Source organism: Asterias rubens, chromosome 20 (assembly GCF_902459465.1).
Source record: "Asterias rubens chromosome 20, eAstRub1.3, whole genome shotgun sequence".
Lineage (NCBI taxonomy): Eukaryota > Metazoa > Echinodermata > Asteroidea > Forcipulatida > Asteriidae > Asterias > Asterias rubens.
In genome coordinates this window covers 4,205,432-4,221,500 of record NC_047081.1, presented here as the reverse complement: position 1 = coordinate 4,221,500, position 16,069 = coordinate 4,205,432, and the positions used below count along the sequence as shown (strand labels likewise).

At 37.7% G+C, this 16,069-nt stretch overlaps 1 protein-coding gene across 3 annotated transcripts in view; it reads left to right on the top strand.

The window, feature by feature from the left end:
- LOC117303676 (kielin/chordin-like protein) overlaps positions 1 to 16,069 on the top strand; it is a 64,666-nt gene that overhangs the window by 33,457 nt on the left and 15,140 nt on the right. The window contains exons 17-26 of one of the 3 annotated variants that reach the window (XM_033787933.1): positions 1,471 to 1,683; positions 3,103 to 3,285; positions 3,696 to 3,857; positions 4,577 to 4,792; positions 7,042 to 7,224; positions 7,831 to 8,001; positions 9,892 to 10,092; positions 11,223 to 11,420; positions 12,194 to 12,341; positions 13,266 to 14,079. In XM_033787933.1, coding sequence (XP_033643824.1) covers positions 1,471 to 1,683; positions 3,103 to 3,285; positions 3,696 to 3,857; positions 4,577 to 4,792; positions 7,042 to 7,224; positions 7,831 to 8,001; positions 9,892 to 10,092; positions 11,223 to 11,420; positions 12,194 to 12,327 — 1,661 coding nt within the window. In that variant the 3' untranslated portion in view covers positions 12,328 to 12,341; positions 13,266 to 14,079. Of the gene's footprint in view, positions 1 to 1,470; positions 1,684 to 3,102; positions 3,286 to 3,695; positions 3,858 to 4,576; positions 4,793 to 7,041; positions 7,225 to 7,830; positions 8,002 to 9,891; positions 10,093 to 11,222; positions 11,421 to 12,193; positions 12,362 to 13,265; positions 14,080 to 16,069 lie in introns of those variants that run through there. The other 2 variants (XM_033787935.1, XR_004520527.1) reach the window with 2 other exon arrangements.

Here is a 16,069-nt window from a genome sequence, read left to right as displayed (position 1 = left end):
ACTAGTCCTAAGTTAGGATGAGTAACTTGTCCTAAACTCGAGATAAGACTTTTCTTAACTCTTTGTGAAATCAACTCCAGGACACTGTTGTTGATTACTCAAAATAATTGTTGGAATTTAAACTTCTTGTTAACGAGCAATGGAGAGCTGTTGATAGTATCAAACTTTGTGAGAAACAGCTCCCTCTGAAGTAACATAGTTTTTTAGAAAGAGCTAATTTCTCACTCAAATAATATAAGACTTCAGGGCTGATGCTCTATTGGCATCTTGAAAGCACACAAATTTGTGCTACAAGGGTGTTTTTTTCTTTCATTATTACTCTTGCAACTTCAATGACCAATTGAGTACAAACTGTCTCAGATACTTGTATGTTGGGCCGGTCTTTGACAATTACCAACCATGCCTTTAACAGCTGTTCCTATAATCGCTTGAACCTGCCTGTTAATCCTTGTGCAAGGCATCGCAAAGTGACTTTGACATGGTCGTGGGCCATTAGCCTTCCATATGAGGCCTGAAACTTGCCTTCACACTCCTGCACATCAGTGCTAAGCAGGGATCTGCACGTGAAGACCGGCAGTTAAGAGTTTGATTTAGGAGAGGGCTATTTGAGTTTCTGATCATATCGGACATTTAGTGGGAGACTTTTGAAAGCTAGGTGGCAGCAGACTTACCAGGTAAATTCCCCTAGTTTACATAGTTCTGAGCATGTGCACATTACCGAGAACAATGGATTTTACCTGGTAAGTCTGCTGCCACAAAGCGTCCCAAAAGTCTCCCATTAGGAGTAGCTCAATTCTCCCCACTGCCCCAATTATTCTCAAACCTTTTGACCCCATGATGAAAGTGAGAGTTTAGAAACTCCATAGATGATAGATGTAGCGTGCATATGATATGTGTCGGTAACACATTTACACTATATGCATCATTTGATGCTGCATACTGTATGTTGTTTGGTTGTACATATTTTTTTACTTTATTGTATTTTTATTTATTGGTTTTGGGGGTTAATGAACAAAGAATAACTAGAGTGGGATTCAAAACAATGACCTCCAGAAACGTGCCGGCGCTCTGAAATTGAGCTATCTATCTAGCCCTATATTGGCGGTGTCCCTATTATGTAAATATCTTTGTTTGGGTGTGCCAGTCATTAGCCAAACAACTGCTAACTACCATGTAGCCAGGGATCAAACCCAAATTACAGTAAAACCTGAGAAGTGGCAGCGAGGGGATCACCTTAAGGGGATGCAATTTTTTTTCAGATATCAAAATTAAACCATTAGGGAAACCGACTGGGTAAATTTTAAAATGATTTTTGGGGTTGAACAAAGACTTGACTAGAGTGGGATTCTAACCAACGACCTCTGTTGTTGGAATTTTTATTGTAATATAGTCACATCCTGGGATGGAACGGTTGCACTAGAAATGTAATGTACTATTTATTCTTGTTGTTTGTGATTTCTATTTTTTAAGTTGTTGTCCAGTGCAAGGATTCTAAAAATACCAAGCATGCTGTTGGAGACATGTGGGAGGAAGGCTGCAACGAGTGTACCTGTCAAGCCAGTGGTATTCCCGCATGCACGGCTAATAAATGTGCCATCGACAGGAACCATCTCCCCCTGCTGTGCGAAGCTGTGTATGGAGAAGTTGACAAATGCTGTCTGGCTCGCATGGTTTGCTATGAAGGTAAGATAGCTCCAGGACCAAATTTCAAAAAGTAGCTTAGCGCAACAAAATTGTGCTTACCAGGATAAGGTTACCAGCCAAACTACCATGTCACATGCACAGTTTGTGATTCGTGACCTGCATTTTTCTGCTAAGCAGAAGTTTTTAAGCAGTATTTTCTGCCTTAGCAGCTCTGTCAAATTGGGCCCTGGCAGGAGGTAAATACATGGACTGGTTGGTACAGTCCCCTGTTTTTACCTACTGCTATCCATAATTTTAACTGTGATTTTATTAGATAAATGCATCAAGCCCTATGTACTGTCTTTTAATTGTTTATTTATTTATTTTTTTTTCTTCTAGTATCACATTATTGGGGTCGGGGTAAATGAACAATCTATTAACTTAAAAAGATAATCAAATATTGTCAAAACCCAGAAATGTTTCTTTTCTTTTTAAAAGTCTTTATTATAAAAAAAAAAATAATAAATTTACAGTTTCCAGTCTGTGATTGGTCAAAATCCGATCACGTGGGGATGTACATATTAACGGATGGTAAAGGACCAGGTTTGGAAAATAGTGAATAAATGGCCCCTGAACCAGCATACATTGTGTACAACTAAGTTTGCGCTTTGCACTGTTTCGCATGCTTACTCATCGTAGTCTCTATGGCAGTTTTGCGCATGTGCACGTACACGCTGAAAATGTATAAATTTTGTTGTAACATGTGCGCGAGTATGAACTCATTTCTCCATATATGGTCTTGTTTACAGCAACATGCAACATGGACGCTGAACTCATGCGCACATTTTAACGCACAAAGAACAGCTATCATCCAATCATTTGCCCCGATGGACCCCCCCCCCCCCCCCTGTGAGGGCCCTTAACAGACCATTATTTAAAAGAGTCACTGGTCTCAAAGTAGCAGTAATGTGATTAACGCACGAAAGAGATGGGAACCATGTCTGGATGTACATGTATCGGCGAGAGAAAAGTCACAAAATTTGGAAAATTTTAGCCACTTAACTCATTAAAAAGGTATTTGGTGGCTGGCGCTGATAACGGACCTAGCCTCCGACTCAGTCCGTTAACAGCGCCAGCCACCAGCCTGGTCATTAGCACGCAGTGAAGACTGGGTCCTTGCACTAATGGGCTTGTCCTGTCTGATTTTATAATTGTCTTGCTTGATTGCCAGTGCTCTGTCTCATTCAATCATTGGTTTACAATTCTTTTAGGTGTCATAAGTTTTCATTCGTTGTTTCTGATACTGTTTTTTTTCTTTAGTACGGTAATATTGTATCTTGTATTGTTTGTTGAAATCTTGGCCAAATAAATAATAATAATAATTCCCTAATTAATATGATTAACAACAGACAAAGTTTGCGACCAAAAACAATTTGTTCTTTGTATTTTGTTTTTAAATTCTGTTTGTTTTGTCAACAGCAATCTCTGAGTGTCCACAATATATAACGGTGGCACCATCTTGTCCGGATGATCTTTGCGTGAGTGCGACCTGTGAGACGCATCCCCAGGCCAAGTGTCGCATCAGTCGCTGTGGAGGATGCTCAGTCAAGTTCTTCGATGAGAACAAACAACCCATTGAGGAGTGTTCTGGGCAACCCCTTGGTCAGTAATAATACTACTGAAAATATGTCATTTGTCAAGTTAAGTTTGTTGTCTCTATACAAACAACTATTATGTGGTAATACTGACACCTCATCTTAAGATGATTCTTTGTGCTTTATGAGTGACAGGTGAAGTAACGCCCGTCATCATCTCAAAAGCCTCCAGTTAAAGAAATATTCCCCCTCTTTATTTTTGCAAAGCAAAGACATACCTTTTCTTCAATTTGGCTCACATTTTTCAGCACGTTTAGTGACTTGTCACCCTTAAGCTAAAATCAGTTCTGAAAACAGCTTACAATGGAAGAGTGCCTTTTTCTTTAGAGCAATGCAATAACAAAGGAATTTCCTGGGGTAGTTTTTAATGAAGGTCTGTGTTTAATTCAACTGGACACTGTTGTGTTTTTGCTGTAGATTTGTGTCCAAATGACGGCCCCGTAGTGGCTTGTTTTGCGCCAGCTTGTCTTGATGCGACATGTGATTCAAATCCCAGCTTGACATGCCATGCTGATGCCTGCGAGCCTTGCCAGCCGGTCTTCCATGATGACAATAACAACTTGCAGTCATGCACTCCTGGTAAGCTTTGTAGCATAATGGAAGATAGATGTTGGGTCCTGTTTTATTAAAATCGTTACACCTTTATGAGAGAGGCCCCAAGTATAAGCGCTATTTTTGAGTATTGAATGTGCTGTTTACTTTTCCCGAAGAAGTGAAGCTAGATCACTTTTGCTTCTACAAATCCTACTTTCAAAACAAAATTGTAATAATACTAATAGTAACTTGCATTATGTGACCTCAGATTAGAAAGACCCTTATAAGACTCAGAACAAACCAGGAACAGGAAGGACTCGTAAGACCTACATGTAGAAGGACCCAGTCGGCTCAGAGAAAAAGGGCTTCATAAGTCCTAACTAGTGCTGAGAAAATGCCCAATCATGCATGTTTGTCATATATAATAAAACAAAATTCCCTGCCCTGAACCAGCTGGGAGGTCTTAAGAGGCCTTTCAATCAAGTAAGAAAAAACACCCTTGTCACCTGAATGTGTGTGCTTTCAGATGCTTTATTTCTAGACCTCAAAATCTAATTCTGAGGTCTCGTCAAATTCGTTGAAAATTATTTCTTTCTCGAAAACTACATTTCTTCAGAGGGAGCCGTTTCTCACAATGTTTTACACTATCAACAGCTCCCCATTACTCATTACCAAGTTAGGTTCATGCTAATAATTTGTTTGAGTAATTACCATTAGTGTCCACTGCTCTTAAGCCACACATTTGTGCTATTTATTACATAAAGTGCTTGAGTTGTGCATGGACTCTTCAAACACCAACACGTATGCCGTTGGCGAGAGCTGGGAGGAGGACTGTAAGGTGTGCACCTGTAGTGATAATGGCATGTCAACATGCATTGCTAAAACATGTGTCATCGACGGAAGCCATCTGCCTCCGCTGTGTGAAGTGGTGTATAGAGAAGGGGACAACTGTTGTCCGGCTCGTATGGTCTGCTATGAAGGTAAGATAGTGTTATGAGCCCTGCCCCCGATTTCACGAAGCGCTGCAACGCGTCGCAAGTGCAAGTTGCGACCGGTAACACGTCGTAAGTTGCGATGCGTATGAAATCGATTTCATCAAAGTTACAATGCGTTGGATGCGTCGCAAGTTCCTTGACAACGAGGAAGCACACGTCGTAAGTTACGACGACCCATAGGGTCGTCGTAAGAATGCTATGTTTCATTTGTTTATGCACAAAATGCATGAAAGAACATAACAATTACCACACGTAACTTCCGTGAACCAATAGGGAAGACACTAGACAACAAAATGGAAATTTACCCTCCCCCCCCCCCCAATAAAAAAAAAAAAAAAGGACGGGTAAAAGAAAATAAAATAAATACACACATAACAAACGAACACACACAAACTTAAACAACTAAACAAATAAATAATTATAACCCCCCCCCAAAAAAAATACCTAAACACTAGTCCGAAACGGTGTAGTGTCTGCCATCTTGAATGAACTATAATACACAACTGTTTCATGACCAAGTTGTACACAACATAAAACAGCCGCAGAACTTTAGCAGTTCATCCTCGTCCAAAGGGTTGTTTTTATTAAGAGTGAAAATAGTTTGTATTGCGACTCGTCGCGCTTACGACGTGTTTGGTGAAATGTATTGTGGAACTCGTCGCAGCCGCGACGTGTCTTAGGTCTGCGACGCATCGAAAACCCTACGATGCGTTGCTACTTGCGATGAGTTTCGTGAAATCGGGGGCTGGCCATGAAGACGGAAAGAAATTGTACCTGGCAAAAGGTCTTATGCAACTCTGTGCAAAAGTGAGATTTAAGAAAAGATAAGTTGGAAAGTTTTGGGGTGTTATAGACTTTTTATTACTCAGGTTTTGAAAATTAAAATAACCAACAACTTTCTACCCAACATCCATGTTGATATGTTCGTTGTCTGTCTGGACACAACCTTAGGTTTGTTGTGATGAACAATCTATTTGGAATCGGTGCTGCAAAGGACCGATACAAAGTATCCCAAGCATCCTATATGATTATCAATATAGGACTACTATTATTTTCAGTATAGGACTCTTAAATTCAACAATGTACATGTAGGACTTGTATGTTGAGTTTTGTGGCAGTAAATGCATGGCAAAATAAAGTATAATTTGGAGTTGTACAAAGAAAAACTTATTGAGTGGGATTTGAACCAACGACCATCGACAGAGTCCTAACTATTGAGGCCCGTTTCTGGGGCGGAATAGTTTTAAAGCTTCATAACTCAAATCTTACCTTTCAACGAGCCACTAATTTCAACAGATTCACATTCTATGGCGGCATACATTTTTCTGCGGTGGGTTTTGGTCCTCATATATTCCTCACAAATCCGTCATTTTCGTGACATATTGCAGCTTTCAATGTTAAAAAATTCCTGTTTTGATCGTTTTCTCACAATGTTGTCTGTTGCGTGCGTACTCGTATACATTCGCATGCAAGACTTGGTCACCGTTTCTTGACTGCACAGCATTAACACGCAAACGCAAAGCAAGATTTGCGCGTCTTGCGTCTTGCATACACAAGGCACACTGTGAGAGTACAAACAAAAATGGGAATTCATTACCGCTGGGAGCTGCATTATTTCATAAAAATGAAGGATTAGTGAAAAATATTTCAACTAGTGGTTTAATCCCAACGAGGCCTGGTTCTTGATAATTTTACCGAGATGAAGTTAAGCACAATTGGCTTGTGCTTAAAGTGCTCGCCTCTCACCAAGGTGACAATGGTTCGATTCCCGGCCGGGGCCCAACGTGAGTTGAGTTGTGCGTTGTTTCTCTGCTGTGCCAGGAAGGTTTTCATCCCATTTCTCACTCAGGAAAAAAAATCAAACACTTTCAAACTTTGGCTGTGCTCCCTGTTCATAATGGGTTGATGTGGCTGGCAGCCAAAGACGCCCTTGCATGCCAGCTTCTCGAACACGTTGAAGCCGCGTCCTCGCAATTCAGCTCTTAACTGCAAATAAAGATGATTAGCCCCCAAATTATTATTATTATTATTTAATGACATTATTTACAAGATGGATTTGGAACCTTGAGTCTTGAATATATCCTTCACTCTTATAGCCTGAAAAGATTTGAGGGGCAGGCACAGGAATTCTCTCCCAACCTGCCTTGAGTCAAAATAGTTTGATGAAGTAGATAAGATATGTAGGAATTCGCACAAAACGGTTTTACAAAATTTTGGCTCGTTGATTTTGACAGCAATCTCTGAGTGTCCACAATATATAACGGTGGCACCATCTTGTCCGGATGATCTTTGCGTGAGTGCGACCTGTGAGACGCATCCCCAGGCCAAGTGTCGCATCAGTCGCTGTGGAGGATGCTCAGTCAAGTTCTTCGATGAGAACAAACAACCCATTGAGGAGTGCACTGGGAAGCGTGTAGGTCAGTAATGATAATTATAGTCGGTATTTATATAGTGCTTTATGCACCCGAAGAGCGTCTCAAAGCGTCTCAAAGCGTCTCAAAGCGCTGAAACATATAGTATTTTATGCACATGACTAAGCTTTTGAATTGTGAGATCTACTCCTTTTTCATAGCACCATTTCATGGTTTTCAAGGTGTTGTGGCGTAATACTCAATAAATCCAGTCAGGAATACCGGGGCGTAGCTCTTCTGGGTTCTGGGTTCTTTTATACGCATTACACAACACACAGGACCAAGACGAAGCAATGGTCGACTAAGATGAAGCAATGGTCAAGTGTCTTGCTTAAGGACTCGTGTCTGGGGATTCAAACTCGGCCACGACACTTCCACTGATACACAGCTCTTATAGACACTTCACTCCTATGTGGTGCTTGTATATGCAGGGCCAAGTTTGAGCTACAAGGATAAGAAATTTCAGACTTCTTTCAGATACTGAATTTATTCCATGTTATTTATAATTGGTGCAATTGTTTGTGTTTCTTTCTTGAGATATGAAAATCATCAGGTAGTTTTTAATGAAGGTCTGTGTTTATCTCAACCGACACTGTTGTGTTTTTGCTATAGATTTGCACACCGTGTGTACCATTGGCGGCCCTGTAGTGGCTTGTTTTGTGCCAGCTTGTCATGATGCGACATGTGATTCAAATCCCGGCTTGACATGCCATGCTGATGCCTGCGAGCCTTGCACGCCGGTCTTCCATGATGACAACAACAACTTGCAGTCATGCACCCTTGGTAAGCTATGTAGCATCATTGAAGATGATTTTGGGTCCTGTTTTTTTTTATTATAAACGCTACTTTGATGATCGCTTTAGCCCTAACTTTCACAGTTTTGTTACTTTGTATGCATTGATGGGATACACCTAGTGATGATACTGGTCCTTGACAGTTACCAAAAGCATACCCTGCCTATAAAGGGCAGAGACACAAGTTCCTACACCAATGCTTACAAGTCAGTTGCCATACATGTAGACCACACATCTGTTGTCTAAAGCCTGGTTAATACTTCCTGCGAATTCGAATGCGATAGGAATGTTGACGGCACACATTCGCAACAAATAATTCGCAGCAGTTCAACTTTGCCCAACTCACTTGCGAATACCGCTGCGAAAGGAGGGTTGTGACGTCAAATTCACTTCGCATTCGCAGGAAGTATGAACCGGGCTTTACCCGTGATAAAAATGAAGGGCTACCCTAGGGCATTTGTGTTTGCTGCTCCAAAACTATGGAGTAATCTCCCTCCTTGTATTAGACATTCTTCTTCACTTAAAGACAGTGGACACTTTTGGTAATTGTCAATAAACAGTCTTCTCACTTGGTGTATCTCAACATATACATAAAATAACCAACCTGTGAAAATTTGAGCTCAATCGGTCGTCGAAGTTGTGAGATAATAATAAAAGAAAAAACAACCTTGTCACACGAAGTTGTGTGCGTTTAGATGGTCGATTTCGAGACCTCAAATTCTAAACTTGAGGTCTCGAAATCAAATTCGTGGAAAATTACTTCTTTCTCGAAAACTACGTCAATTCAAAGGGAGCCGTTTCTCACAATGTTTTATACTATCAACCTCTCCCCATTACTCGTTACCATGTAAGGTTTTATGCTAATAATTATTTTGAGTAATTACCAATAGTGTCCACTGCCTTTAATGTATTTAAATCGAAGATAGAAATCTATATGTTTACTCCTCCCATTTAATTAGTTTTTTCTCTGTTTTTGTATTTGCATTCCTTTTTTTTCTTCTGCATTTTTTGTATCTCTTGTAATGCACAGTAGAGTCAATTTAAATAGGTGACTGTGCAATAAAAATGTCTGTATTATTATTATTATTATTAAAATAGTGGGCCTCTATACTTATGAAAATAATAATAATACTTATATTCGAAATTCATAAACACCCCAGACAGTTTCTCTACTCCTCTTGGTGGAGAGCACGTCACGTGGGGGTGTTTAAACGGTTGATAATGACCAGCCGGAGCTGTTTATAACTGGCTGGCTTTTCGCGTGTTTGGGCGCAAGAGTATCACGCAGAACGCAGTTCATAGCTATTAGTAACAGCGTGTAATTAATTTCTAAGCGCGCACGCGTAATCTATTTCTAAGCAACCCACCCCACAACAGATTCTTCACATAGATTTTGAAAAAAATATTGCAAACCTCAAGTTTTCAATTGTCAAAGTGTCTATATTTTTTTTCTTCTCATGTTTTTAACAAAAAGGCACTTATGAATTGGGACAAAAGAGTAGTGACTTGTCTTAATCGTCCGTTTAAGAACTACCCTTTTATTCCCTTATTTATACCACTTTTTGTTGCTCATTTGCTTTATCTCTCCGTGTTATGTCTTGCGTATAGTTTGTTTTGTCTTTCCTGCACTGTACCATGGTCAATGACCATGATAATGACCCGGGCTTAAGTGTGCAATCGTTCTCTTTTGCCTATTGATATGTATGTACTGATTTGTTCAATAAAGATTGATTGAACAACATATTACATTTCTAAGCACTATGGTGCTGGTGTCTAAAACCAGGGCAACGGCATACAAGATACACTCTTACCTCATTAACTTAAAATAAGCGCTACCCATTAAAAAATGACCTGGCAAATCCAACCTGTTCTTTTTTAGGCACCGCGAATTTATGCAATCCGGCTGTGAAGATTGTTACACCGCGTGGTACCCGGACTCGCCCCCGATGTCTATGGAATGGCAAGTTCTCCCCGAAGCAGTGTGACAGCATGGGTTACTGTTGGTGTGTGGGGGCAGATGGCTCCATGGCTGACACTCCAGATCAATCACAAACTGGACCAGACCTGATCTGTGGAATCAGTATGTTTTGATTTTTAGGCACAATATTCCTCCTACTTTAGTTTGATTTATGATTTATTTGCTGGTGGGGAGAAATCAGAAAGACTGTGATTAATAAATAGCATGTCTTTTAAACCGTGCACCATATGAACAAGTAGGTAAGCTCTTGTACTTAAGATCTACTTAAGTTCCTACTAAATTGCAAGGACCAAACATCACCGGGGAATTTTAAGCATAGAGCATGTCATAGTGTTGACAAATTGTGTATTTTTCTGGCAGGCAAGATGACACATTTCGTATAGTTGTTACCATATAAGGTCAAGAATGGTAGAAATGAGGAGCTTAACAAGTTTTGTGATGTGAACCCTTTCTTAATATCAAAAGTTGATAAAAACAGTGAAAATATCCATTTATACATGTATGTTTCCCCCCAGTATACAGTGTGCAAAATGCCTGAGAGTCAAAGCTCATTTTGTAGATCTATGTATATCACAGGTTGCATGCTGCATTTTCTTTTGCTTTTATACAGTTAATATGCATACAGAATTGAAAACCAGCTTTAACATACATGTATAAATGGATAACTTCACTGTTTGCCTGAGAGTCAAAGCTCATTTTGTAGATATATGTATATCACAGGTTGCATGCTGCATTTTCTTTTGCTTTTATACAGTTATGCCTACAGAATTGAAAACCAACTTTTGATTCTGTATTTTGTTGATTAAAAACCCCCAGATAATTTGAGGCTGTAATGTATAATTTAAAGCAAAATATTTCAAATTGAGTTTGAAAGTCTCTTTTTAAATTCTTCTTTGATGGTACTTGAGTTTTGTGACAGTATGTAGTATTTAGCACCTTTTAAGAGCAAAAGGTTGATGCAATAAAAAGAAGCACTTGATTTGGGGTTGAACAAAGAAAACTTAATCAGAGTGCATGTGCCAATCTCTACCTCTCTACCCACTGAGCTATCTAACCCTATGTTGGGAGGGGGGGGGGTGTCCCCCTATTTTGCCAATATCTTTATTTGGTGGTCCCTTGTGGTTTATTGTTTGCTATAAGAAAATACCTGTTAAAATGTCCCTTTTTATGACCAACAAAGCATTAGTAAGACGAATGACACTTGTTCTTAACTTCTAACCCCATTTGTTAAGGTCTGCCATGCCAATACGAAGTCAAGATAAACAAGGTCAAGAAGGAAAGAGGAAAGCCTGTGACCTTTAACCCCACATGCCTAACCAACGGCTTTTACGACACTGTTCAGTGCAACGCTGAGGAGTGCTGGTGCAGCGAGAAGGATGGATCTGTGGTGATTGGGTCCAAAAAGCCACAAGGGGAGCCTCTGAAATGCAGTGAGTAAATTTTTACGTTTTATCTGTCCATTTTTGTAGCGCCTTAAAAAAGATCTCATATGTAAATCGCAGAGTTGTTGACTCGAGTCATGTGACTTGGACTTGAGTCAGACATTGTGCTATAAACCTTTAAGCTTCCTCAATCTTGGTCGAGTTCCTCGTATGGAGTAACAATAATGAATGCTAATAATCATTTTGCAAATAGGAAAGAGATTATATTGTTCTTCCAGCCTCGGTTTGGTAACATTGATATGAATGGGAGAAATTGAAGATGGCTGCACCATGATAAAGGTCTATTCTTTTAACTTGTGACTTGACTTGTAACTTTCAGCATTGACCTGTGACTTGACTTAAACTTGCAAAAGTGACTTGTTGCAAACTAGGCCTCATAACTACCTGGTCATTGCCTTGGTGCCCTTAAATGCTATAAATGTACAATTTCCTCATAGGGTGCCCTTTAGCAAGGAGAAAATGCCTTGGTGCCCTTGCCCTCTTAAAAAACAAAACATAAAAGCCTCACAAGCTATAATAATCTGTATATGTTTAAATTAAAAATTACGCTTTAAGTTATTTATTTGAGAAAAAGGGCTTTGAGTTATTAGTCCCTATATAAATCGCGTATACTAACATTTATTATTATTTAAGAAAGTAAATGCTTTATGAAATTATACTTTTGAACTGGAGTGTTTAAAAAACAAAGTTACCCGGAACATAATGAGTGATTGTGGGACTATTTGCTTAAATATCTGATGAGCCTGAATTCTTTCCACTAGGCTCTGTTTGTCTTGGGGATCCAACCAGGACCATACCACACACTTTTTGCACTCGAACGGTTGACAAATGCCCCAGTAACTCCTTCTGTCATATCCCAACCAACCGCTCCAGTGGCAGGTGTTGCCTCCTCTAAGGAAACCAGCAATTGTAAGTCATCTTTTACAATGGTAATGATTAAAGACTCTGGACACTATTGGTAATTGTCAAAGACCAGTCTTCTCACTTGGTGTATCTCAACATATGCACAAAGCTTAGGAAAAATATTTAGGATACCAGTAATAACTAGTGTATACCACAAACCATTTTGGCAAATCGGTCTGTACATGCCATAAGGTCAAGGTCAGTACAATTTTGACTGAATATCATTAAATGTTAGGAATGGACCGAAAATGTTGTTAAAACATGTATACATGTATAACCATGTATTTGCAATGTGACATCATTGGATGTTTTTAAATGTTTGCACTGGACATGTTTAAAGACACTGGACACTATTGGTAATTGTCAGAGACTAGTCTTCACAAGTTGTGTATCTCAACATAAACCTAAAATAACAAACCTGTGAAAATTTGAGCTCAATTGGCTGTCGAAGTTGAGAGAAAATAATGAAAGAAAAATAACCCTTGTCACGCGAAGTTGTGCGCTTTTAGATGCTTGATTTCGAGAAAACAAATTCATGGAAAATGGCTTCTTTCTCAAAAACGACATAACTTTAGAGGGAGCCATTTTTAACAATGTTTTATTTTATCAACAGCTCCCCATTACTCATTAGCAAGTAAGATTTTATGCTAATCATTATTTTGAGTATAATTACCAACAGTGTTCAACTGCCTTTAAAACAAAATGGCATTTTAAACAAGTTTAATGTGAGGTTAGAGACTTGTAAGAAGACTCCATCTATTGACCCAATTCACCTGATGCTATCATCACAATAATCTTTGATGCGCCATTTTGGTGGGGGTTGCTTACCAAAATGGTGAATTGAAATTTGACTTTGGATCCTCTTACTGTTAGTAAACTAACTCATATTCACACTAACTTTGTTTGTTTCTTTTGTGTTTGGTTTCACAGACTGATCACAACTTACCATCTAGAGCAAACGTTATCATTACTTTTTAATGGAGAGGGTTTATTCCACCTACTCAAACTAACAACGTATTTTAATTAATCATTTGTATTTAAACTAACTAAAAAATGTGTAGGCATCAGAATGATTTGAATGAGTTATTGATAGAAAGCTTTGCCTGGTTGTTTTATGTTCTGGAAAACTACTTTTTACTTTTCTCTACCAGTAAACAAAATATATAAAATGACATAATGTGGAAAAGAGTTAAACCATTTCCTGGGTCCTTACATGCAGTCTGATTTGCCTAAAAAGTTGAGTTTTGTTGGTAAAACTTGTCAATAAAATTTGTAAAAAACAGGCCGTATTTCATGATCATATCTCTTAAAAAAAAATTTTTGTTAGCATGGGCAATATAGTCCAATCACAAATGCACAGTTTATACAGAAAACAAAAATTCAAAAGTTGTTGTAAGAAAAGGGATGAAATGTAATTTATTATTAAAAAAATCACCATTTGTGCTAACTAAATTTCTGTGAGAAACCTATTTTGAAGCACGCAGACAATCATGTGACCTATGAAAGTCTAAGCTCAATCATACAAACGACTCTCAGAAAATGATGTAATATCCTTGACTGTTTCCAAACATTTTGGGCTGGCAACACCAAAACTGATTATTTTGTCTCATTTACAACAACAAAAAAGCGTTCAAGCAAAAATATTCAAGTTTTCAACCATGCAATCTTTATGCAAATCTGTGAACATTTATGATAGATATATAGATAGATAAAGTTGTTTATTAAAAGAAAGGATGTCGGACACTTTTGCCACTTCGTACCCTGGACACTTCGTACCTTCGGGACACTTCGTACAGTAACCAAAATGGTCACTTCGTACCGTGGGCGAGGTACGAAGTGACCATCAGCTCCTTGCAGCACAAAGGCTGAATTACTACAATTGTTTACATTTAGTTTTTTACAAAAAATACAAATTGAAATGAAATAGGAGGCTGAGTAGAACACTATGAATTGAGCCACAATTTTACCCTTCAAATATTGCAAACTGGTAATAGAGAACAAGTGGAGTAGTTAGTCCACACCTTACATGTATATTTTGAACCTCATCAATCTGTAACCAATTCTGATATAAATGATTTTCATAAAAAGAAGTGCAGTTTCGAACGATGAATTCACCAGGGCTAGTAATAATACTGTTTGCCATTTTATTATTCAGTTCAACATTTTGGTTTTATCACTTACTTAAAATTAAAGACAGTGGACACTATTGGTAATTGTTCAAGACCAGTCTTCTCACTTGGTGTCATCATATGCATAAAAGAACAAACCTGTGATTACTCAATACCAAGTAAGTTGTTATGCTAAAAAATATTTTGAGTAATTACCAATAGTGTCCACTGCCTTTAAATGAGCGCAGATCAATCAATATTTCAGTGTAATTTGTTATTTTGTGTATTGTTTTATGCTAAGGATGAGAATTTACAGCCAAGTAGCAATCTTATAAGATTTCATTTATACTCTGTTAAAGTTCAAGAATGTGATGCATTTTTGTTAAACTTATATTTGAATATCACGTATGTTACCTTAAATAGATTGAATAAATGAATGGAGAAATCTTTGTGAAGATATATGATTATTAAATACAAGTTATTAATGGAGTGAAATGTTGGGAGAATGGGAGTTTAGATGTTTTTAAGCATGCCATGTTAACTAATTCACTTTTTAATAATAATAATAATAATAATAATAATAATAATAATAATAATAATAATAATAATAATAATAATAATAATAATAATAATAATAATAATAATAATAATAATAATAATAATAATAATAATAATAATAATAATAATAATAATAATAATAATAATAATAATAATAATAATAATAATAATAATAATAATAATAATAATAATAATAATAATAATAATAATAATAATAATAATAATAATAATAATAATAATAATAATAATAATATTAACAATAACACACAGTTCTTATTCGGAGCTTTTCTCACCCAATTATTACAAAGCACTCATTGTTGTTAAAGGTCACCACAAAGCACTCATTATTTGTTCTCAAAGATCATCCAAAAGCACTGTTTATTTTTCTACACATATACAGATTTTTTGTTTAAATTATAAGATCCATACAGTTATCTCCTATGCATGGTTTGACACTCGCTCATTTTGCTGTGGCGCGAACTTGAAGAGAAGGACTATGTTTGGTTATCACTCTTAACATGAATAGCAATAAAACCTTTGAAAAGAAGCCTAGAGCAGCGTTTGAAAGTAAAGCATTTCCGGAATATTTCTTCTTTAAAACTAACTTTGAAGCAATGCGATTGTAAAAAAACGATAACAGTTCTTATGCCCAAAATTTAAATATGAGAAGCATTTCCGTGTAAGGCTTCTCAGATTGTGTAGTCCTATTATTTGTATTAATCTTCCTGCGTGGACATATTTGGTTTTTCGGCAACACAAAAATACAGGATAAGCTTCTGAAATTGATTTTGTGATTCAGATGTTAGTTTTATTGTGTACTTTTACATAGGATTTAAACAATCGAACAGTTCCAAAAACCAAAGGTATTTAATGCAGCCAACCATGCTAGAAAGACGCGGGCAAATCCCTTCTTGCTACACACATGACTTATAGCTTTACCCGTGGAGGATAAAGCAGTATGGTTATTATTGTCAACCGACACTGTGCTGATGATCAGTAGAAACATCAAACAGCAGCGCCCATTTTCAGGAGAGCTGCTTATAGACATTTTCTTGTTAGCAAGCAGTC